The 24,920-nt window shown below is 36.1% G+C and overlaps 1 protein-coding gene across 1 annotated transcript; it reads right to left on the reverse strand.

Moving 5' to 3' along the window:
* Positions 1–220: 220 nt before the first annotated feature.
* On the reverse strand, positions 221–23,447 carry LOC311432663 (desmoglein-4-like). The gene is made up of 16 exons (XM_084511107.1): positions 23,337–23,447; positions 16,559–16,594; positions 16,085–16,213; positions 14,719–14,874; positions 14,419–14,566; positions 13,414–13,577; positions 13,027–13,161; positions 12,554–12,739; positions 12,115–12,374; positions 10,944–11,086; positions 10,588–10,806; positions 9,019–9,417; positions 7,088–7,236; positions 6,398–6,458; positions 4,580–4,788; positions 221–3,539 (listed from the first exon to the last, which is right to left on the reverse strand). The coding sequence occupies exons 1-16, from the start codon at positions 23,382–23,384 to the stop codon at positions 2,574–2,576; spliced, it is 3,408 nt and encodes a 1,135-aa protein (XP_084367233.1). The 5' UTR covers positions 23,385–23,447; the 3' UTR covers positions 221–2,573.
* Between the last annotated feature and the right edge of the window lie 1,473 nt (positions 23,448–24,920).

Raw genomic sequence — 24,920 nt, forward strand, 5'->3', positions numbered from 1 at the left:
AATAATGCTGTGATTGCTGTTTAATTGCTGATCATGAGAAACCAATATTAAGAAAGGCTAGAAAGCTTTTGAGAAATGCAAAATAAAAAGCTATAGCTCTTAACCTATGTTAAAATTTACCAAAAGACAGTGCTAGCAAAATAGAGAACCACTGCATAACCTAAAATTGTGCTTTAAAAAAGATTTTTTTTATGTTTTTTTTTTTTACTATTAGTTCTTCCCCCTTCTACTTCTAGACATGTGAGAGCCCAGACTCAGCTTGAGCACCCATACTTCACACAGCATTCCTGTTTGAGGGGGGCAGAAAGGATTCAGCATGTGCTCCTGCAGTCTTGTTTTATAACCTTGGAGCATAACTAGGGAAAATATTTGTGATTTGCATAAGACAATTATTTAAATATTTACAAAAAAACTTTTTTTTTTACATTAAAAATATATCTAATGGAATTGCATAGCTCTCTAAATGCACAGAGAGCCTTTTTGTAAAAGGCTCTCTGTATATTGCAAAATACTTGCTTTTTTATATATAAATAGGTGGTTAGTGAAATGAAAAGGAGCTTGTCAGTGTTTTAGTGACTTTCAGTAAGTAATATCTGGATCTAAAATCAGACATACAAAAGCTTTATATGTCTTTATATACAACTTTATATATTAGTATCTATTTACCTTCTTTAAAGAATGATTCTAGAAACCATACTTACAGTAGTTATCTAACATAAATAGAGAATTAATTCCACTGAAGTCAACACAATTTTAGTGATATTTAATATAATCAAGGCTATAGGATGAAGTAAAAATAGTAATACTTCAGATCACTTTAGAGTGCTACCAGGGGAGTGCATCTAGCATGCTTCAGAAAAAGCTTGAAGCTGTGGAAGGACCTTTTTTAAGGTAGCCTTGAACTTGGCAATGAATCCTGGGGAGCACTGCTGTAAATGGCTGTAGCACAGACTCTGCAGCTTGTCTTTAGCAGCAGACATAGTTGCATTTAAAGAAGTATCATTCAAAAAGCTTTTTTCTGACATGAGACTCAGAAACTTGTCATATAGTTGTTCTGAGATGAATTAATCTGGATTTGAAGGTTTCTTCCCCTTTTTTTTGAGTGTGAATTTCACAGACAACTCTTAAACTTTTCACTAACCTGTCCATCAAAGCTGAAGAAGCAAAATTTGAGGGAAAACTACTGATCTGGTGATCTAGCAAAAACAACAACAACAACCAACAATCCCTCCATATAACTCTATTGTATTTACATTGATGTGATGTTGTTGTATACACTATGCTTACTATACATATGATACAGAAGTAAAATGAGATAGATACTACTTTTCAGTATTTTGCTCCTTCAGATCATAATCTAAAGCATGTTAAAGTTTTATTAGAATAACAGAATCCAGTAGAGCTGTTTTTGTGGGAAAATAAAAGCCAGATTTAATTAAGATTATAGAATCATAAAGACTTTTTCAATTAACACATTCAAATGAACTTTCAAAATATCAATGCAAAATACATTGACATATGAAATAACAATTCTCCATGCTGCATATTAGCAAATTTATATTGTTCCCAAGGGTTTTTTCATTTCACGAAGGCCTTCAGCTACCACTGTCAGTATTATAATACTTGCTATTGCCTCCCCCCATCACAAAGCTTCTAAGACTTTGTTTTCTTGGCAGTATTTGGGAAGAGAACTGACATGTTATATTACAGTTCTCGTAAAGTAACCTGATGTTGGATACTTAAATGGTAGTCATAGTTTGGCACAAAAATCTGACTAAATGCTCCTGGTTTTCACCAACGTCCTTCTAGATTTAAGTAAAGCTGTAGTGGTATTGGAAAAAAGATGAAGCCAACAGCTTCTTGGTTTGCAGCATCAATGCTGCAGCTCCACCTATGGCAAATTCCTAGCCACACTCTTGGCCATGAGCATAGCAACATGGCAGGTCATGAAAGCGCACGTTTTACTAAAAACTTCAGAAAGCTATGAAAATACATTGTGTTTATATGATTGTAATTTAGAACTTGCTGGTGATAAGAGAAATAATTCAAAGTGCTGTTTTGCAGCGCACCTGAAATTACATGCAAAGTAAAGTGATATGTTTGAAAGTGCCTATTTAGTCTTGTGTTGACTAATTGCTAATTGCATTCTTTTCCTGTCCTGCCAGTGAGGAACCATTAACCCAAATCTGCTTGTCTTGGGAAATCACTCACCAATATAGTATTTTAACACTCTTTTGTGTGACATTAATTCATGCTGATACTGTATGTGGATCCCTTCTCACTGCTCTCCTTACTTATCAGATCTCTCTCTAAAATCGTTAGTATCTGTTTGCACAAGTTTATCGCTCTGTGGAAAGAAAGAGAAATCTAGAGCTCACCTCAGCTTTCCCTTCACTGATAAAGTTTTTGACCTTGAAATGGGGCACCCTTCTGAGATCCTCACTCAAGGAGGAATTCCTGAAATTTCAGTGCTGTTTTCTAGTTGTAAAAAATGATGATATTCTTGGTGGGTGGCAGCTAACAAATGCTGATGCAAGTGCCAATTTCAGTGGGGAGGTGCGCTGGCAAAAGCCTTACTGGCTGGAGTACTGCATGGTGCTGTACTTTGTCACTCTTCTCCGGGAGGTGCCAGGGGATGCTGTGCTCATTGCCTGGCCAAGGTGGCAGTCGGTATTGAGCATCTGACCTGTGCTGCTCAGGCCCCCCAGATTTGCCCCCCCTAGACCTCCCCCCGCTAGGCCAGTCATCCCAGACCCTGACACTACCCTCTCAGTGACCACCACATTGTGGGTGTTGGATAACTCTGAGGGAATATTTATTAAGCTGCCCGGCATGCCAGAGGCAGGCCTGAACACCCTTTCTGTCACCACCACATTCGACCCATCTACCAAATCGGGAATGCTCAGAGACGTCGGAAGCCGGGAATTAGGTGCAATGACTCTTTCCGTGACGATAACGTTGGACCCGTCTGTGAGATCGGGAATATCTAACATGCCACGCAAATCAGAGGCAGACGCGGGACCAACAACCCTTTCTGTTACAACAACGTTGGATGCGCGCAGTGGGTCAACACAAGCAGAGCCGGAGGTGTAGGTCTCTGTCACCGTCACATTGCCATGGAGCAAAGGATCAGGCATGGGCCGTGGGGGCTGTATGGTAGATGCAGATGTGTAGGTGTTTTCAGTAACAACCGTGGTAGTGCCAACCGGGGGAGCCATGGGTGCAGAGCCGTTGACAAGGATGGTGGTTCCAGGTGGCGGGAGGTTCAGGTCACATTCAGGGTTGGGAAAGGTGACATTAATGCCTGGCCAAGGTGGGTTGACATCAGGGAAAGGTTCGATCTCCTTGCCCAGACAGATCTCTGCCAGGGTCTTAAATTTTGGTCCTAATGTATCCAAATACGTTTCATCTGTGTCTTCTCCAATAAAGCTGCAGCAACCAACAGAGCCGACAGGAGTACCTATTCCTTCGTGATCATATATTAATAGGCAATCATTTGCTGGCCGACCTTCATCTTCATCTGCATACACAAATGCTTTCTGTAGGTTGCAAAAACAGAAAGGTGAACAGAGTGACTTTTTGTCAGGTTGCTACCTGTGATGACTCAAGATGTAGTAAAGTTTCCCCAACCACAATAAGGCCCAGATGACTTGAAAAATGGAACATCTCAAGACAAAAAAAAAAAAAAATAATAATTGTGTGACCTTTTGAAGACATATGCAATTATAGTATTATGCATCACAGTTCATGATAATTGTAGAAATATATCCATTAAATCCAATTTATATCCAATAAATCCATTAATCATGTAAACTCCATAGGATTTTATCCCATATGTAAAGTCAACTTAATATTTTCCCAGTTACAAAACTGTGTGTTTGTGTCATTTGCATCTCACAAGTCTTTTACAGAACAAAAAAGGTAATAAAAATATGGAAGAAAGTGAACTTGTATTCACAGTTCCTTAAGACTTAAAGTTACTACATTTAACGATCTCTGAAAAAGTATTTGTGAACAACTTCACAATGTTATTATATATCTGTACACTGAAAACGGTGGAAAATGGATACATTTGATGGTCACTTATTAAGCTGAAATAATTTAATTACTGCCCATACCTGCAGTGTGTCCATCAGTTTTACAGAAATGAATCCTATTGAACAATCAAAACTTCTGTGCCAACAGCTCAAAAGCAGCATTATTAATGTCCTGGTTTTTACTACTAGTACAGTGAGCTTTGCTCTTACACCAGTCTTGTATCATGGGAGTTTCAGTTGAGTGGAATTGTTTGTATTTAGACATTGGAACAGACTGCCCAGAAAAGTGGGGAGTCACCACCCCTAGACGTATTTAAGAGGTGGTGCTTGGGATGTGGTGCTTAGGAACATTGTGGACATTGTTTCATGGTGGACTTGGTACTCTTAGGTGATGGCTGGACTTGATGATCTTAAGGGTCTTTTCCAAACTATGGATCCTAAGATTCCGTGATTCTGTGATGTTGTATTTTCACAGTGCCACTTGGGGAGGATAGCGTAACAGCAAACTCACAGATACAACACAAAATAGACCACATAATTACCTCAGAGAAGTAGTTGTCTAGGAAGGCCATGTTCACCCCTCCTTCTCGATACTCTTTTATCGTTCCTCCCGTTGACCCTTTTACTTCCCCTGTTCCAGAAACTCCTCCAGCTGTTCCATAACCAGTACCAGTGGCATAGCCAACCCCTGTAGTTTCTTCAACACCATGACATACTCCTCCTCCTCCTCCATATGTGTTTGTATATATATCTGAGAACAAGAAAAGAGAAATTCTCTCTCCTGTGTTCTGTGAAAATTTTCACAGAATTTTCCAGTTGTTTTTGCAAATAGTATAATGACACTGCTGAGATTCTAAAGATATTTTAGAATAATTACAGGCACAGATCTACACACATGTGCCAAACACTAAAACTGCAATAAAAATTAAGTGCATACTAGCAGACATCTAAAAGTTCGATTTTATTTGTGATGCTAAAGCTAGACATACGTGCTTTAAGAAATCATTGTTTGGCTTATGCAATTGGAGAGATTTCTGTCTGGTGTATGCATATGCTGCCATGGGATTTGCATTGGCAAATATGGTAATGCTTATGGATATTTATGCAAATGCATGGAAGCATATTTATAACCCCACAGGGGTTAAAATTGTTTTGTCTGAAACTGTTTACTAAAAGAAATAGCTTTTTAACTCCTCTCCAATTTTCTAGTTCTTAGATTGTTAAAGGGGATTCAGGAGAACAACAGCTAATCATAACAACTGCTGGTGTTAATAATACAGAATGAAAATAACCTTTATACTAAATTATAAAAACACACAGTTTTATCTTTTCCACATTTTTTCATATATTATAGCAATGAATGCATGGTCTTAAATATTAAAACGTAATATAATAAAACAATTACATGCAGTAGTCTTTTTGACAACCTATGATTGCATTAAGAAATATAGGCCAAATTCTGTTGTTTTTCTATTTAATCTCAGGTGATAGAATTTGAACCTGGGACTCTCACTGTAGCAGTACTGAACAGTGGAAATAACTAAATCACAGGTGAAAGTCTTAAATATTTCTATTGCCATGGCAGCAGAACTTCTCTGAGAACAAAGACATATTCAAATTTATGACCCCAAATATTCTCTTTTCTTTTTGTCTAAGGATAAGAACATTTTTGGCTAATCAGTGCTCATCTGAGAAGTTGTTGCTTGCACAGTGACATTTCTTCCTGTCAGAAGCTAGAGGAAATGGATCTGTGCCAGCATTGTTACTTCCTGTTGTGGAGTAAGGAATGGGGAAAAAGAGAAAGTGGAACTGCAGAGCTAAAACTGCAGAGCTAGAGTCTATGCCCATCAAATTCCTGGGGGAACCTTATCACAGAAACATGTATTTATTATATGGTGTGCCAGCTTTGTATTTAGGTTGGTGCACAAATGGGCTACTTGATAAGTCCTATTCTCCCTTGTGCTAAGGAAAGCCTTAAAATTGGCAAGGGACAAATCTTCCACCTCTGAGGTATGAAAGAAAATTTCCTTATTTTCGTCTCCAGATTCATTTCTGCTAAAACTGGTATCTTCAAAAAGGCCTCCATACACTAGCTGGAATGATCAAGAAAAAATGCCTGAGATTTGAAAGCCTCAGCAAATATTTCAAGAGAAATGTATCTGCCCATTTTCAAGGCTCTAGTCTCAGACCCTTCACTCATGCTGGAAGTTCTACTGGCATCAGTTTGACAATCTGCAGAGGTAAGATTGGAAGGGTTGTGTTGTAGCTGAGAAACCAATGTGCTCCCTGAACCAGAAGACATGAAGTGCTGAGAGACAGCTTTATGATAGCACAGATAGAAAATCTTTGGATATTCTTACCAGAAGGTTCACCAAAATCACCTCCAGCAGCTGTTGTTGGGGCAAGAATGTGTGAGACATCCTGGAAAACAGTATTTTGATTCCTTGAATGATAACTTTGAAATTTCCTTATGAAGGTCAAGGCTTTGTGAATCATACTAAGGAATTACCACTCTAAACTGTTAATTATAGCTAAGAGTCACCACTTCCATTAAAAAATAAAATAAAATAAAATAAAATAAAATAAAATAAAATAAAATAAAATAAAATAAAATAAAATAAAATAAAATAAATAAAATAAAATAAAATAAAATAAATAAAATAAAATAAAATAAAATAAAATAAAATAAAATAAAATAAAATAAAATAAATAAAATTTTCATTTTCAAGGTAAGAGGTGATCAGTGAAGATGGTTTGCGTTATCTTGCCCTAGCTTGCACAGGAAAAGCTTGCTAATTACACTTCAGCTGAGGGAATTGTAAGATCAGACTGTTGGGCCAAGATAACCAAAAACAACTTAAAGCACACAAGCTCCATCTGCAAATCTTAATTAAAAATCAGCTTTCATACCTGCCTGGCAATGACTGACAATGCCAGGCTTCTTTTACAAGATGACATAGTAATACAAACACTTTCTGGCTTCTAGACAAACGTAGTCTTTTCTGTAAACAGAAATTACTGCAGGGTTTTGAAACATGGGATGTACTGACCCTATCTTCAGGCTGTGCACCTTCTATTCCCCATGGATGAATTGCCCCTTCTGTGCATTCTGGTACAGGTTCAAATCCAGTTCCAACTCCAGCTGCAGCTCCAGGCCCACAGCCACAACAGTCACTCATTGACATCAGAATGGGAATCACTTAACAGGAAAGAAAGAATACATAGGGATTTAGGACATCCTTTCTTCATAGGAATTACTGTTTTACCCAGAGGACAGGTGCTCAAGAACTTCAGAAAAAAAGTCTTTTGAAATGTTTCAAACCAATCAGCCTGCACGTCTGCCTGTCAGAATCATTATCTCTTTTTGAAAATGTATGCATTTGGATATTTGGAATAATTTGTACCTTTAGTTATAGCAGAGTAAAGCTGGGGTGGAGTAGGGCTGTTACTCCAAATTTATAGCTATACATCCAGGAACAGACTTTGATGTACCTCAACTGAATGAATATAAGATGTTGATTTAAGAAAATAAAACAAACAGAACCAGTCTTGCTATGTCTTGCAGTCTTGCATTCAGTGATATTCATTCTTGACACATAAGCTTATTTTTCTCTTCAAACATTGTAATTTCTTTTCAGAAATACAAGTTAGTAACAATAAATTTATAAAAATCAATAGGATACTGTTCATATGGCTACAGTGATCTTTAGCTAACACTCCAGTTGCAATATTCCTTCCCATCACCTATATATGATGCTTATTTGAAAAGCAAGAGTCAAACCCTCAAAGCCTGGCTTTAAGAAATGATTAGACACAGTGAGTCAGATTTCGCAGTGTGGTGCATTATGCTTACTTCTTTCAAGAATTCAGTGTTGGAAATTGCTGGAAAAAAAAAGAATTGCTCATTTTTGGAAGGGGCTGCAATATTAATTCCAGCTGTATTTAGACTATTTACCTAGATAGTTAAGCTAAAAACCTAATATTGCTGCAGAGTTACTGGGGAGACTCACTTGCTTACAGCAGACTAGCCGAAGTATCTAAAACTCCCAATTTAACATCAAAGCGAAACAAAGACTAGAAAAGATTTCTGAAGGCAGAAAGGTGGCCTTTCCTGTAGATTAACCAACTGGGAACTACAAACAAAACAGTCTTCTTTGCAGCTTCAAAATTTTATCTTTGTTGATTCCCATTTAATCAGAGACCAAAAACCAATACGATCACTCTCTTCAAGAGTCAGGTTCTCATAGTTATTTTAGTCAGTACTTCTGCACAGGACAGTTTCAGATGTTGACTGCTTGATGCCAATGCCATGAAAGAAGAGCAACCATATCTGACTGCAGCAGTCAGAGAAGTAATTGCTGAAGCTCACATATTGAAAATCACATATTGATCCTGTGTTGTATACAGTACTGTTTTTTAACAGATGTCATATTTAGCAGCAATGGCAAAAAGTTAAGATTATGATCTTCCTCATTTTACCACTGTAATCTGTCCTACAGTTCAAAGGAAACTCGTTCCTTCCTTACATCTTTTCATACCCAGTTTGATAGTTGCCCATTTTTTTTAGTAATTTAACTGAAGTTCAAATTGCAAAGTGTAAATTGTAAAGTAATAGGGGCAGCTTTTGCCAGAATCTTCTGAATCTTCTACTAAACATTTCTACTCTTCATGGTAGTCTGAAAACTGAATACCTAAGGAATAAAACCCTAGATCTTAGGATAGAGAGAGTTATTTCTGAATGAAACATATGTATGTATCCTATATTCTACATATATATACCTGTGTTCGTACATGTACATACATCCTATATGTGTCCATACAATTCCTATAGTTTTTGATTTTGTTTGTGTTTTTGTTTTGCCAAGTTGCACATGGGAGCCCATGAGTTAACAAATGACCAATAAGTCACCTTACTTTAGAAGAATAAAAAATACACTTTGTAAAGGTTAAAAAATATATATTTTATAAATTTAATACTTACGAACAAATATTAAGCCACCAAGAAACATCAGGCCAATGGCAGCACCGCTAAGCGTAGTAGAAGATGGGCCATATGTGAGAGGATAACCATTTCCATCCTCACCAGTATATGACTCATAAGTTTCAGTGTTAACATTCCAGTATGTCACGTCTCTATAGTCTTCAGTAACAGGCCTATCAGTCCAACCAATTCTGTCACCATCAGGACTACCACCACCACCACCAATGATAATTATTTTTGTAGCCCCACTGCTGCAATAATTGCGACTGTCACAGCGACAAGCTTGTAGAGGAATTATGTACGGTTGTAAGCAGCTTCGGCCTTGGCTATCTCTTACTCTAATATAGATCTTATAAAGGTAGAAGTCCATGTTCTGGCTCACTAATTCTGCAGAGGTAGCTTTAGGGGAAAAAAAAAATAAAAAAATATTTAGATTAAGATGTTGACATTAAAAACTGCTCAAATCTATAATTTTGGTGAATTATGTTAATAGTACAGACTAAGCGTTTGCATTAGATCTTCTTATGTATCTACAGTACTTATTCAAAGCTGAAACATGATCTATGCTGGTAGTTTTTATTTGTTTGTTTGGTTATTATTTTTATTAACATTTATTTATTTATTTATTTATTTATTTATTTATTTCATTTGGAGAACCTGAGCAAGATCAATCTAGTCATCACTTTTTAACTTGAAAAATATAAAAGGGACAAATGCACTTTTTTTATATATCTACTGCTGATTTTCCTCATTTTTATTTCAAAAATTGTTAACATATAATTTGCAAGATTTACACATTTTCTTTTCTCTCACTAGGAATTTACATGCCAGTTATGCTTTCTATTTTTTTTTTTTTTTTTTTTTCAAATGGTATTTCAGTTATTTTAAAATATTTAAAATTATGAATTTGCATCTGTTTAGGACAAATAGGAGTTACAAGGATAGTTGCAAATCTGATATTTACTGTTTAATAAAGCCTTCTATACATACAGTAAATTTTGCAAATTCTGTCATTAAGAAATGTATGAGATATGATTAATCAAAAAGCAAGCAGAATTTGTACCATACATTGCAAAAGCTGTAATTTTTATTTACCATTTTCATGAGACTCTCATAAAAATAAAAATTACAAAGAACTTTTGCTCTCATATAAATAAAAAGCTTTGTCATATGCTTAGAATAAAAATAATTAAAATAATTAAATAATAATATAGAAATAAAAAATATCAACCTGTCTTTTGAATTACCTCATTAGGTTTAGACTAATAAAGCTGCTTATTGTTGTTATCACACTCACATACCATTTTGCTGCTCTATTTGTATCAATATATTTTTAGTTTCCTTTAAAAGATAACTAGATAAAATGCATGTAATAATATTCATTCAGTACTAACATATATATAGAGCAACTCTTTGGATTCAAATGAATATAAAATCATATTTAAGTGAGAAGAATGGATTTTAATGACTGTTTTGTATTGTTTCTTATGAAAACATATCCTACTCTGTAATCTTAGATAGGAGGTAATTACTATGATTTATTCTGTTATAAAATGTAGTTTAACTTACCATTTATTGATCTGATAATCCACGTAGTTTGAGGTTCACCATGTATGCTGAATGTAAAGGGGAGCCCGTATAGATCACCATTTACGCTCTTTGCTGTGATGACCACTGATGGGGAATGCATACATACTTTCCTTAATGCTGTATTAATAGTTGGACAATTGTCATTAACGCCTTGCATTGTAAGCACAATGGTGCCAGTGGCAGTATATTGAGGAACCCCTGTAAGAAGAAGATATTTGTAATCAGGAGGCAATGTTGATACTATAAATAATGCAGTTCAGGTGGGAAAATTTGGAACGGAAAAAAAAATTGTACAAAGTGTATTTTATTTCAGAAAACTGAATCTGTTTTCTTACCTCTAGTAATAGCCAGAACCTCTGCTCTGTACTGCCCATGGGATACATAGGAGGATTCCCAGTCAATAACTTTGTTCAGTGTGATTTCACCAGTGTTTTGATTGATTCTGAACCAGGCACCTGGATCACGTCCTATACTATATCTGTATTTGTTCAAATAAAAATATTCAGAATTATGTTTAATATGAAACAGTATAAATGCAGACCTAGTTATGTGGGTGGAATAAATTATTCCAATTAATGTGGACTCCGTATGGTATAGTGGTCTGCTATATATTCATTTTGCAAATAATGTTTGTCACTTTGGAATATTTTTTCTTTAGATTATGCTAGACGCCATTGCATTTTAGCCTTTTCAAACAACATTTTTGTAGATGTCAAAAGATATACACCATAAAAAATAATTGTCAACAAAGGAAATGCATAAAGTTCATTATATTTTGAAAGTGCTATCATAGTCTGAAAGTAAATAAAATCTGTCTGGTCCCTGTAAACCTTTAACAGAACCTTTGATAACATCAGTAGCCACAACTCTTCCTACAACATACTGTGGTCGTATGTGGTTATATTTGCTAATATTTTTGTCAGTTTTATGAAAGCTTTTCAAACCTTGTTAAATTGGGTACATTTATTTCTGCATATGTTAATAAAACAAATTATTCGTATTAATTAACTTTCATGAATTTCATCAGAAATAAATGTCAAACCATTTTTTTTTTTAAACTATAGAATGACCTGTTAGTGACCTCTTGTGTTCTGATTGTATAATATTGCCCATTATTGTGGTTTTCTGCTTGCTTTTTTTTAGAGATGCAGGCAGATTCTCTTTCTGTGTTCTTAAGTTGGTTTATAAAAAATCAGTTTTGATTTATTTAAATTACAGATTGAGAGAAGAATGATGCCTTGTTTGCATTGTGCACAAGGCTAAGGAAAGTAGGTCAGGAAACAAAAACAACCATATCATAAGAACATAGTATTATATTTCTATTATTCTATTGCTATTATTATTGTCATTAATTTTTTCCTGTTATTTTAGGAACCCTTTTTTTAACCCTTTGCAAGATCCTTTTCTACTTCTTTGGCTGCAGAAGAGAATACCTATTCCTAATCTCATTGTAATCTCAATTAAAAGAATTTTTCCATCCAGGAGTTTAAGCAGATCAGAGCTTACACAACATTGGTTGCAGTAGTCCCTGTGTCCTCGTCGATAGCTGTATATGTTCCCACAACATAGTTCGCCCTCATTTTTTGTGATACAAAAAAGATAATTGAAGATGGATTAAACCTTGGAGGTTCAATCACATTTTTTACTTCTACTATGAGGGGTGTTCCGATGACTTGGTACTGAGACATAACAGAGTGGTGGAATTCAGCTTTGTTCCTGACACCGATACTCAGTGAGTGAGTTCGGATATGTTCATAATTCAGTTCCTAAAAGATAAAACATGGAAAATCAGAAAATAAATAAAACTTCCTGGACTGTAATCTTATTTAAATATCTTATTTTAAATGGTTGAGTGTCATTGTTGTTAGTGATATATACATATTTAACAATTAAAATTATTTTAAGATGATTATTTCAACAGCTGAATCATATTATTTATCCATACCTTAATTACTCTAAGGATTCCTTGATTTGTAGCTGGATCTGTAACAATTTCAAAGCAATTATCTTCATTACCAGATATAAAGAAAAACTCCGCTAACCAATTGTCAGTAAACTCTTCATCAGCATCCAGAGCTTGTATTCGTAGCAGTTCTGAACTGAGTGAATTTTCTGAAATAGCTGCTGAGAACTGTAATGACAGATAAATACCTATTAGCAAACACTAACATATATAATGAGGGAGATACAGCTGACCACAGAGAAATCTTTGAAAAATGTTCTTCCCTCAGTTAATACTAACTTTAACAGTAAAAAAAAAAAAAAAAAAAAAAAAAAAAAAAAAAGTATTCTGTGTAAATTGTGATTCTGGTTGCAGATCTGAAGAGCTACATCACCTCACATTTTTGCAGATGCAGTTTAGCAGAAATGGATTTGTGCTTTCTAACAATAATGTTGCATTTGATATTAAAAACTTACGGAGCTTTGAGCAAGAGTTGGGAAGTTGTCATTGACATCAATAACTTTCACATGACAGCTACAAAGGGATGAAATTCCATCTCCAGCTCCATCCCGATCTGATGCTTTCACAACCAGAGTGTAGCTACTGTGTTGCTGTCACAAAAAGAGAAATGACTATGTTACAAGCATCTGCACATCTTATAAACTACAAATACTTATGTCATGCTACTGTTTCCTAATACGGGAATTTGCTGTAGATATTTTAACATATATAAAGAAATGCATTTACCAGTTTTAAAAAACAAAGAAAACACACTTTCTCACTCTCTCTTTCTCTCTATTTTTTGTCACTCTCATAACATGCACACACCATGAAATCATGTTGTTTGACTTTGGAAATGTTACCTCTCTGTCAAGATAATTTGCCAGATGGAGTTCTCCAGTAGCCTTTTTCATAACAAACATTGGTGGGCCTGAAGGTTCCTGACTCTCTATCTTGAAGGCAATTTTAGAATTCAAGTTATTAGGTTCATCTGCATCTGATGCAATTATTTTCATCACCAGTGTGTCTAAGAATAACAATCAAAAAAAAAAAAAAAAAATCAGAAAAAAAACTGTTCTGAAATCAGAAATACTTCGTGTATAAAAATGACTGAAAGCTGTTTGTTGACATTTCTGAAGCAAATGGAAGTTTAATTTCCTAGTACTGATTTTGACTGAATGTGAATGACTGTAAAATGCATTACAAATTAAAGTCAGGTGGAGTTAGGTACATTTTCTCTGAACTTCTTTAAGTCACCATAGGGAATATGTAAAAATTGTAAGTTTTGAGCCTGAAGATATTCACAGAAGATATCTCCACAGTTTTAAATGAGAATTTCTAGAATGTAGGACATGAGTGTAACACACTCAGTGTTGTTCTCATGTTTAATGATGCTTGCAATGCTTTTGGTAAAAAGAACCATTTTAGGTATTTAAGAAAGAGCTTGTTTAGTAATATTCTAGTGTAACTTCAATACTCAGGCTGAAAAAAAAAGTAATTTATGTACCTTCACAGGAAATAAATGTAGTTGTAATGTTATTATTATTATTTAATGAGAAGAAATGGACCAATTTATTTTAAGTTGTCACATCTAAAGGAATTTCATGATGGTACACTTAGGAACTAGAATATTCAGCATTGTTGTGTGGGAGGAAGGGGGAAGCATTGCTGTTTAATTTTAGGCAATGATCTTGGGCCCTACTCCAGTAACACTCTGAGAAGCATCTCCTGCTCCTTCCTCTGCAGTAGCCTTGGGAAAAGTACGTCATTGCCTAAAAAAATGTTGAATGAACACCCCAGGTTTATATCAACTGTACTATTGGATCTTCACCAACTTTACTATGATAGGCAATAACATAGTTACTTACTGTCCATACTGCATTCTTCAACAGCTCCTGTAAATACAGATTGTGCAAATATAGGAGGATTATCATTTATATCCAGAACTCTGACTCGAAGTTCAAGAGGTGGTTCCAAATCTATACCCGTCACTGAGTGTTTAGCAAAGCAGCGTATCTAGATAAAGAGATTACTCATTTTAAAACCAGAATTGAAGGAAGCAAAGCTACAATCTGAAACAAATGAATTAGAGCATTATTCTCCTTGTGCTTCCCCTGCACCACCCTGAATTCATCGTTTTAAAGGAAAAATAAAATGGGAGTACTTACAACAAATACTGGGGTCACTTCCCTATCCACTATTGCTGTTATATTAATGTCTCCTGTTCTTGGGTTAATAACAAATATTCCATATGGGGCACGATCAATTCCAACTCCAGAGATGCTGTATGTGATTGGATTGTTTTCTTCACAATCTGATCGAATCTACAATAATACATAATGTTATTACAAAATATGACTTATACCATTTTACTGAGAACATCTGCAGTGTTTTCATTTTTCTGTAATTAGTCTCCTTAAAAAAATGTGTATAAGTTTAGTTTTCCTCCTAACCACATTTCACAAGATTCAATTTATAGAACAAATTGAAGGCTCTTCTACAAAACAGGCAGCCTATAGCTATGTCTGCCCTTAAATACTGGACAGGTTTTCTCTTTCCTTTAAATCTTCTGGTGGTGAAGTGAAAATGCTTGGGGAGAGAAATTTCCACGAGTATTATGCTGTGGCTGGACCTTGGAAGCGGTATGGACAGGGGGAGAAGAAGAATCACAGAATCACAGAATCTCTTGAGGTAGAAGGAACCAACAAAGATCATTGAGTCCAACTCCTGGCTCCACAGAGAACTACCCCAAACCAGACCATGTATCTGAGAGCATTGCCCAAATGTTTCTTGAACTCCAGCAGGCTTGGTGCCATGACCATTGCCCTGGGGAGCCTGTTCCAGTGCCTGATCACCATCTCAGTGAAGAACCTTTTCCTAACACCCAGCCTGATCCTCCCCTGTCCCAGCTCCATGCCATTCCCTTGGGTCCTGTCCCTGGTCACCACAGAGCAGAGCTCAGCACCTGCCCCTCTGCTCCCCTCATTAGGAAGCTGCAGGTCATCATGAGGCCTCCCCTCAGCCTCCTCTGCTCTGGGCCAAACAAACCAAGGGACCTCAGCTGCTCCTCATACTTCTTCCCCTCCAGACCCTTTACCATCTTCATAGCCCTCCTTTGGACACTCTCTAATAGTTTTATGTCTTTCTTTTATTGTGGCACTCAAACTCTTTGCTCTGTTGTCCACAGGAGTCAGACATCATCCTTGACTTGTGCTTGTTCAGGGATTTCTCAAATTGAGAGAGAAAAGAAAAATATCTCAATCTAGTACAGACACTAAAGAGACTATGGTTGGAGCTCTCCAGGAAGGGGTCTGATTGCAATGTTCTAGGAAGCCTTTGATCACTCCTCAGCGGCTGTGTGGTTTCACATATGAGACTGTCAGCAGAGCTGGAAATACTGTATCATTTTTCTTTTATTCTACATTCCTTGCCTTGACTAGTCTAAGCAAACGTGCTCTTAAATTTCTCTGCTTTTATCTGTCTTTAGAAAAAGCTTCCTTGTCAGTGAACAATTCTGCTATACTTTCTACTTACTCTGGCAATTGGATTCCTCTTAGAATTATCTTCTCCTTCTCTACAAGCTGCAGCAAATTTTATCCATTCACGTTTTTGTCTTCTGAAGGTTTTCCATCTTGCTGTTCCATTTTCACTCCATTCTTTTACCTTCGACATAGAGTACCATTAACATATGACCACCAACCTCAACACATTTTAAATTAATTCAGACATAAAGAATTTCCAACAATAGGGAGGAGAAGAATACATCCACAGGTCCCAAACTCTAACACTGTACATGTGTACTTTAAACTTATTTCTAGGTATTCATATAGGTTCAGGAGAACTTCTGAGAGGATGAGCAGGTTATTACTACCTGTAACCATTTAATACATACATATGTTTTCAATCTTCAAGTTCAGAAATATCTTACTCTAGTATTTTCCATGTCATTTTTACATTGGTTACATTACATTTTATCAGAAAATTAGTTTCTAAAGAAATATATATTACCTCTACATGAAATCCTGTGCTGAAATCCAAGAACACCTGCAAGAATGATAAGATGATCAGCATATAAAGACACAGGACATAATTCAATAACCAAAACTTGGCTGCTATACATTGCTAAATTGCGGAGTAGGAGGAGTATGTTTTCTGTAATCTATCGTAATAACTTATATAGGTTGTAGCTGAAGAATTTCCATAAATTACATTACATGGTTCTTTTTTTTTTTTTTTTTTTTTTTTTTCCTTTATATATCGCTGTAATTTTTGAAAGTTAATGCTTTTAAAATTATTTCTGTCTTTCAAGGCACTTTCAGTCTGAAGGGATGTGCCATACAAGTTATATCTATATAAAAATGCAACTTTTACACAGACTTTACATTATACCATCTCAGCTGAAGAAAGAAGGGATTGCAAGATTTGTTCTAAAGAATGTGTATTTTATTCTTTGTTATTGTTGTTGTTGTATCTTATTTAGAGAGTCCGCAGTAGACCTGTAATACTTTGATATACAGTTTAACCAAAAGGAACAAAAAGTTTTCTTCAAACATCCCACTGAGGTTAAAGAGATTCCAGGTAAAATGGAAAAGCAACTGAATCAGGCAGATTTTCCTGGAGTTCAGTGGGCTTTAATTTGAAATATAACCATGCAACTAAAGACTCATGTAAGTATAGTTTACAGAGTCAGATGCAATGAGTAATTACTTTAAAATCATATAGATTCATCAATTTCTTAATTAGCACAATTTAAAAGAAAGCACAGTTTAATTAATCTTCTTCCTAAATAAATTGTGACAATAAAGCTCACTTGGTCAATGTACTTTTTCAGAGCACTGTTTTTGATTCAGGATCTACCTTTGCTCTCTTCAGATGTAAAGTTTGAAGAACATGGGATCTGAATGACTGGATTCTGGTTTCATAATTGGGAGAAAACATAATATCTATGTGACTCAAAAAGCGATGCAGAGTTTGTCTTTTCTCACCAAACTTGATGAATGGTTGTAGTTTTCAATTTTTCATGTTTTTGTAATTTCCCAGTACAGTTCAAGTTTTGATTGTTTTGTTTCTTGGTCTGACGCCTTTTGTCTGGTAGATTTTGTGACAGATATTGTATGGATATAATGTGAGATAACTTTTCTGTTTGCAGTATATTTACCTCATGGGACTTTCCACACTTTAAATGTACTGCGTTGCTGTTCTGTCAAGGACTTTTTTCCACTTATTTCATGTTAAAACAATCTCTTACATGCAAAAGATAAATGAACAGCACTTTCACCTTCATTTAAACGATGTCTCTAATGAACTGATCTTCCCAAGAACACTCGTTGAAACCTCTTGTAAAAGCTGCTCTAATGTCTATGAAGGAGGGTGTTTGGGCTGTGTATCTACCTCACATATATATATATATATAAAACATTTAAATTTAAGGGACCATTCATAAGTAATATGAAGTACTTAATCATATATAAGTAATAAAGTAATAGGAAATAAATACTGAAGTAAGAGTAAGTTTTTTTGTTGTTGTTGTTGTTGTTGTTGTTTTTTTTTTTGTTGTTGTTGTTGTTGTTTGTTTGTTTTTTTCCTGTTTGTTTCTTTCTTTGAGCAAGTTATTGACACAAATTGTTAAGAAAAGTTCTCTACGGGACAATCATTACAAAGCTGCATTAGGTCTTTGGAAGGGAAACAGATGTGTTCATATTGTATTCAAAACATCAATACAGCTTTTAATCTGAGTTTATGTCTTGAGGACTGTTTAAATCTTTGGCTTCAGAATGGGATTCATATGAGTCATTACCTCAGAGAAGGCAATCTGCAATATCAGACTTATTTAAAGTGTGGAGTGGTTTCACCTCAGTAGAACTTAAACCCTATGCTTTTATAAAACCCCTTGTGGCTTGGGAAAACATGGGAGAGTAGAAGGTGCAGATTACACCCTCACCAGAGAGACTGACTGACAAAGTCCACCAGAAATGGCACTGATTCAATGTTTCTTATCAGTTGATCCCACCTGCACAACAGAGAGTCCTTTAGCAAGTACAGTGAAATCCTCTCCACCCTTAGGCTGAAATCTCTTCTGGCATGCAAGCAAGGAATTGTCTTGACCCAGAAAAGTATGGCTATACTAATGCAATACCAGTGAGTCTCATCTTCTGACTGCATCCTATGGCCTATTCTGTCATTTAAGAGTGAAACTGTATCACATCTGTTCATGTCACTCTTGTGTTTAACAGGGCTACCTGAAAAACTGTGTTGGACATCTCTGTAAAGAAAAACTTGTGGAGAATTCTGTTCTTTAAAGACATAAATATTAATTAAAAAACTTGATTTCAGTCCATAGAGAGTTCTGCTTCCAAGCAATGAAAATATCCTTTTTACACTGCAGTATCATCCACTAGAGCACTGATAATAAGAATGCCAAGAATTTGGGAATTGTAAATTAAGGCCCAGTATTTCCAAATTTGTCCCCCACTGACAAAGGACCCTGCTGCTACATGCTGCTAATTTCTCTTTAAAGAAATCTTGATGGTTTTGAGTACAGAGTCCTTAGTACAGTTTGTCATGCTTCTTTAAAATGCTGATCTAACAAACTTGAGGTATGCATTCAGCAAGACTTTCTCAGTTACTGCTGTATTATAGGAAGGAGGGCAGGCATACACCATATAAAATTTTCTCGTTCATCAGATAAACCTAGACAATTTTGAAGTGACATCTATCCAACATGACCCAGAGATGCCTCCCTAAGCAATGTTTTCTAGATCTCCACTATTATTAGCAGTTAAAAGGCTCTCCCCAAAACCCAGCTGTCTATTTTTAACATCCGTGTGATGCAAATTCTTTATCTAATGGTATTTCGAGAGGAGAAGTACATTTAGTCATCTGTCTGCTAGCAGCTAACTTTGGTATTCTTGTACATAATGAATGAATTTCCTTTCCAAACTAGTATCTGAGTGCCTGCATGCAATACTTTCCATAGATTCAGTGCTTAATGATAATTAAAGCAATAGAAAGCACTGAAACCTGTGAGATGTATCTTAAGGACCTTGGGGCAAGCAAGCTGATCAGAATGAAACCACGATTTCCTGTCCTGTTTGTCTCTGAGACACCCTGAAAAAATGGAAACTGTGCTGAGAAGCTATAAACTAGTTGCACAATCTGCTTCTGGTATGGACTAAGAGAGGTGCAAGCAGAAGACATATTTATTGTGGCTGTCATTCTCACAGTAGCCTATCTGAAAGCTTGTATTTTATTGCAAAGAACCTTGTATTTAAAATGATGCTTTAGAATCACACTGGATTTATGCTGGATTTATTCTGATGTAACTGGGAAGAGAATTAGGCCTATAGGATGTGCATGGTTCTTTGCACCTTCAAAGCAATTTGCAAACAAAAATTAACTAATCATTAATTGACTGCCAAGCAATATTATACGCAATTATGGAATCCTCCCTCCTCCACCTACTTATATCTAAATGACTGAACACGCCTGTAACATCTTCCCAGCATTATTCATATTGGATCTGATTCCCATTCTTTGAAGTCAACAGCGGTATTGTTATTGGCCATGATGGGAGGAGTGCTGAGAACTCACATATATTATATGAGTCATCAGGGTGCCATGGTAGCTCTGGTTGTGTCAGCATTTTGGGACTTTTACGTCTTACTCAGCCAAGCTCTGTCTAGTAAAAGGTTGAAATAATTAATCCCTCTCTTTATGCTTTCTGCACCTCTTTGAGAAAAGATAAATCTGTGCATTAAGTAATAAGAAGCACACCTGAAATATAAGACACAAACTCATTTTAAAAAGAAGCAGTATATTCACTTTTAAATCAAAACAAGGATAAGTTTTTGTCTGTACTTTCCATTTTTGCAGGTCACTAATGATGTGCTTTCACTTTTAAGGGGATGATTTTCAGGTTAATTTTTCATTTTTCTGTCAATTGCTTTTGTAATTCTGCAAAAGTTAGGTGTTTCTGTTGCTTCCTGTCTTAGGAAGTGAAGTCAATATTTTGTATTGCACCTGGTATGGAGGACCCACTACTATTTCAACAGAAATATAATAATGTTCATGTCAGTCAGAAGAATAAATTCTAAAGTTGTATTTATTTTAAAATATATTTACTCAAAGAACTAACCACTTTGGGAATGTTTCTGAGAATGTTTCTTTTCTACTGAGAAATACAGCAGAGGACAAGTTGTACATAAATAATGAATTTCCATATATTACCTGAGCTTAACCGTTAGAAAAATGAATAGAAAAGTAATTTCAATACAGGGTGTAAGCCATTATCATTCAAATTTTAGTTTTTCAAATTACACATGCTCTAATTGTGCTCTCCTCAATAAATATCCTCAATAAAACCTGAGTTCTAGTTTAGAGTGCTCCAGCTGCAAATACACATTTACTTAGGGGTCATTTTTACTCAGGAATGTAACCGCAAACTTACGAAACTCATCTTGCATGATAATTCCTGGTGCAGAATTGCTTTAGTTTCTATTTCTATAATATTTTTTCTTCTGCAGAAGGGCCTGCAGTTTTATGGCTACATCCTTGCAGATATTTAGTATGCAAGTGCAAGTAGATTATATGGTTCCTTAATATTTTTATATGCAACCAAGTTATGAGTAAGAGGTGTAACCAGAGCCTAACAACTGGAAAAAAAAAAAAAAAAAAAAAAAAAAAAAAAGATAACACATGGGAAAATGTAGCCAGACAAAAGTGCATATGAAAGATGCGGTGAATTTAAAATTATTAACAGTCACCTGATGGCTGGCAGGAGGAGAGTCATACCTGATCAAACAGGTTATTTCCATGAAACGTGTCTGTGCAAGTACCACAAGCAGAACTCCCTTACTCATGAGAATAACACCTTTGAAGTCACATGAGCAAGGGTTGCAGAATCAGTCCCACCAATGGTGAAATGCATATGGAAAATTATTAGTTTCAGAGCTCGTAAGTTTTCTTTTTTTTGAAAGTGTGCTAGCGTGCTAAAATATGTATAATTCCACAGCCATTTTATTTGCTACAACTTATTAGCAATATACTAAGCCGATACACTATTGAGACAGGTAATTTTCATGAAAGATTAATCAAGCTGAAAGCCAAGACACTTTCTCAGAATGCACTAAAATTATATACATAATTTATAATACGGTTATTCTCTACAGTTTCTCTATCAGCTTTCTGTACAGTGCTGAAAAATGCAGTTAGGCTGTACAGGCCACCATAAATGCTGTCATTCAGGAAAGCACACAACAAGAACAACAGTTGTTTCCTCTGGGTAGTAAAAGTTCATATATTTGGTACTTGTCTAAATGTAGTGGCAGCTTTCATAGTCACTCCTTTTTCTTGACATGCCCTGGTTCAGTCACAATCATAATGATAATATACCAAAAGAATGAAAATTGCTCCAGAGTTGACAAGAAAAGTTAAAGCAGTAAAAGCACTTTTGGAAAGACAGATTTTAAATACAGTACAGCAAACTTGATTTTTATTATTATTTTTTTTAAACTTCAATACATCAGAACTATGCATCACCAAGTAACAGAATAAAATAAACAGTCAGTATTGTAATATAAAAATCCAGCACTGTTAGTATCATGTGCAACACGCCAATCTCACAGATCTGCATGCTGCATTGAACAAGCAGAAACTCATCCGAACCATAACTTGCTTTTGCCAAGTTTTGACATTGTTTGCTTGGCAGCTGCCCTGTGCTGCTTAGTTCTACTTTACTGATTGCCAAACTGTGACTGTTTAAGCCTTGGGATTTCATACACTATAACAACAAACCCTTCTTCCCTGACTACCGCATTTCCAGAGGTGTCAATAATACGGAATTAACAAACATTTGCGCTTACTAATATATTGTGTAAAGTGAAATACACAAAAGGATATGACTATACTCTAAATTCTACCTTTATCAATCTTCAGGACCTTAAACCTCTACGTAGTTTTAAAAGAGCAGCACAGATGAGTGAGAAGAATCCATGTAAAAATCATAATGTGGGAGTAGAATTCTTTTAAGTCATTTCTCAGTAATTTCTGTGCCTTGATGAACACACTGCACAACTGTTCCACTTGACCATACCAACTACTTTCCTTTTACCATAAGAAGAACAAACCCAAAGAGCAACACTTTCATCACGCATTCACTCACTAAGCACATGGCTGCTCTGACACAAACGCACACTACAAGGTAGGAATTCTTTGTAACGTGAAATCATGGGCCAAGTCTTAATTTTTGCTTGGCTACAGTCTTCACTATTTTTTTTTTCTTGAATGTAGCCATAAAACTCACATTCAGCTCTGAAACTTATCAGTTTAGGAAACAATAGTTGCTCTCCATCTTCTCTCAATTGATCAGAAAAATAAAGACATAGAAGGAAATAATATCCAATCAGACTTCGGGGACTTTAAAAAAAAATAATATTTTTAGTAAGAAAAGCAACTCCTTAAACTGTACCCCTAAACATTTATCTGAAAATTCATGCATTAAACAGAAAGTTATATATTAAGCGTTAAAAGACTGCAAAGTCATAATCAAAATAAATATTTGCCAGCATTCAATGAAAACCTAAGCTACTTGTATAGGATCTTCAGAAACTGAGTTTAAAACAAGCAGAGCTTTATTTCTTTATGCTAAATTCACATTTATTTATTTATTTTTTCTATGGGGAGTTGGGAAAGTCAGATTAGTTTACAGAGTGAAAAGTAATGGTCTGCTGAGGAGATTCAACTGACACAATCATAAAGTTTACAAATATTGTTTTAAAATTTCACTTACCAATAAAAGGAACAGAAAAGCAGTTGTTCGGTGAGGGAGCCAATCCATTGCATCTGACTTCTCGGATACAAGTCCAACTGAGTTATGGTTACAGGTCTGTTCCTTTTCCCTCCCCCCCCCCCAGCTCTGATGTCTATGTAAAAAGACACTCGGTAGATGTCCTTATACTCAGCCTTTCAAGGTGCCTCTGCCTCCCTCTGAGGGAAGAACTGAAGATGCTGTATAACACAGTGTCTTTCCCCACCCCAAAATCCTGGGCTGGTCTCACCTGAAACGCTTGACAACATCATTATTGCTTGCAGGTAAAAGCTAGGAGACACACCTTAATGCTTATTGCACTGAAACCCTTTGTTGAATACAAAAGGGTACGTTTTAAAAACAGAAGGCAAGCTTTGCTCGGAAGATACTGAGTGATTTATAAATTACTCACAACATAAGGAATCATTAAAATGGTAACTTATCATTGCTTTGAATACAGTTGCCAGTTTTCTCCTTACACCAAGTATAATAGAGGAACTACATGAATATTGGTGTGAAGAACATGGACTTGAAGAAATGATTAGTCTGAGAAAATGCACGTCCATTTGTTTACTGTCAGGTGAGAAGTTAGTTCTATTCACATTGCCAGTGGAAGTGCAGTACTCAGAGCAGAACAGGTTGCCATTGAAAAAAGTAACTTATTCATTTGAGGAAAAGAAAAGAAATAATAATAAAAAAGAGTGTTTTCTTCATTGGCCCACAAGAGTATTCAGAAGCAGAGAAAGGAGACTTTCTGCTTTCACTACCTGCAAAGTCTCCTCATGCCATACCTCTCCCTTCCTATGGGTTGTGCTCTTGCTGACATAGCCAGCATGGAGATGTACGCATGCCTCCAGAGAAACTGGAGAGCTGCTCAAACTGACAGGCAGTGGAGTGCAAAGGGTCCTCCCCTGTGAGGGGTCCTCTCCTGTGTGCTGCACAAATGAGAGCAAATACGTGTGGGATGGATAAATCTCTGCTCGTCAGTGTACCCCTTTGCTCTGCACTGGAGGCTTTGTAAGTGCTTCCTTGCATATTTTGGACAACTAAATTGTCCCATGATGGGAAAGGTGGGCGTCTGCTCTGCTGGTGGACCTGTGAGGAGGGTACAAGCTCTATCACCTGAAAGTGCAATACAACTGGCATGCTCTTGCTCCTTGAACCCACCAAGGTGCTCGGCATGTCCCAGGACTAACTTCAAGCTGGGAAAAGAGGTCTCAGCACTTCTGGGGCTATGCAGCTGCTACCGGGATGAAACCCCATGCTCCTGCTGGGAGTATGACATGCCTACCTACATGCCTCTTTGCACAAGTGCCTTTCAGCCTTGCAGCTCGCTTAGGCTGCCGAAGCCTATCACACATCTCCCTGCTGTCACTTTGCCACTGAGCGCAACGTGCCTGGCAGTGAGTTAGTGAGGAAACCAGGACAGGAAATGTTAAACAGATCCCACCTTGAGTTCTCTATTTTCTGGGAAATTCTTTTGGATAAAGACAAAATGAAAAGTTATTTGTTGCACGTGTAGAATGTGCATACTCCTTATGGACCAAAATAGCTTATTTCAGAACT

Source organism: Aythya ferina, assembly GCF_964211825.1.
Source record: "Aythya ferina genome assembly, chromosome: 2".
NCBI lineage: Eukaryota > Metazoa > Chordata > Aves > Anseriformes > Anatidae > Aythya > Aythya ferina.

Bases quoted from the DNA above. Each gene is read 5' to 3' on its own strand.
- LOC311432663 (XM_084511107.1), bottom strand. From the start codon at position 23,384: ATGGATTGGCTCCCTCACCGAACAACTGCTTTTCTGTTCCTTTTATTG. The intron at 13,578-14,418 runs GTAAGTAACTAT...TGTTATTCTTAG, and splicing joins TGAAGAATGCAGTATGGACA to ACACACTGGTGATGAAAATA. The intron at 10,807-10,943 runs GTAAGAAAACAG...TTCTTCTTACAG, and splicing joins GGTTCTGGCTATTACTAGAG to GGGTTCCTCAATATACTGCC.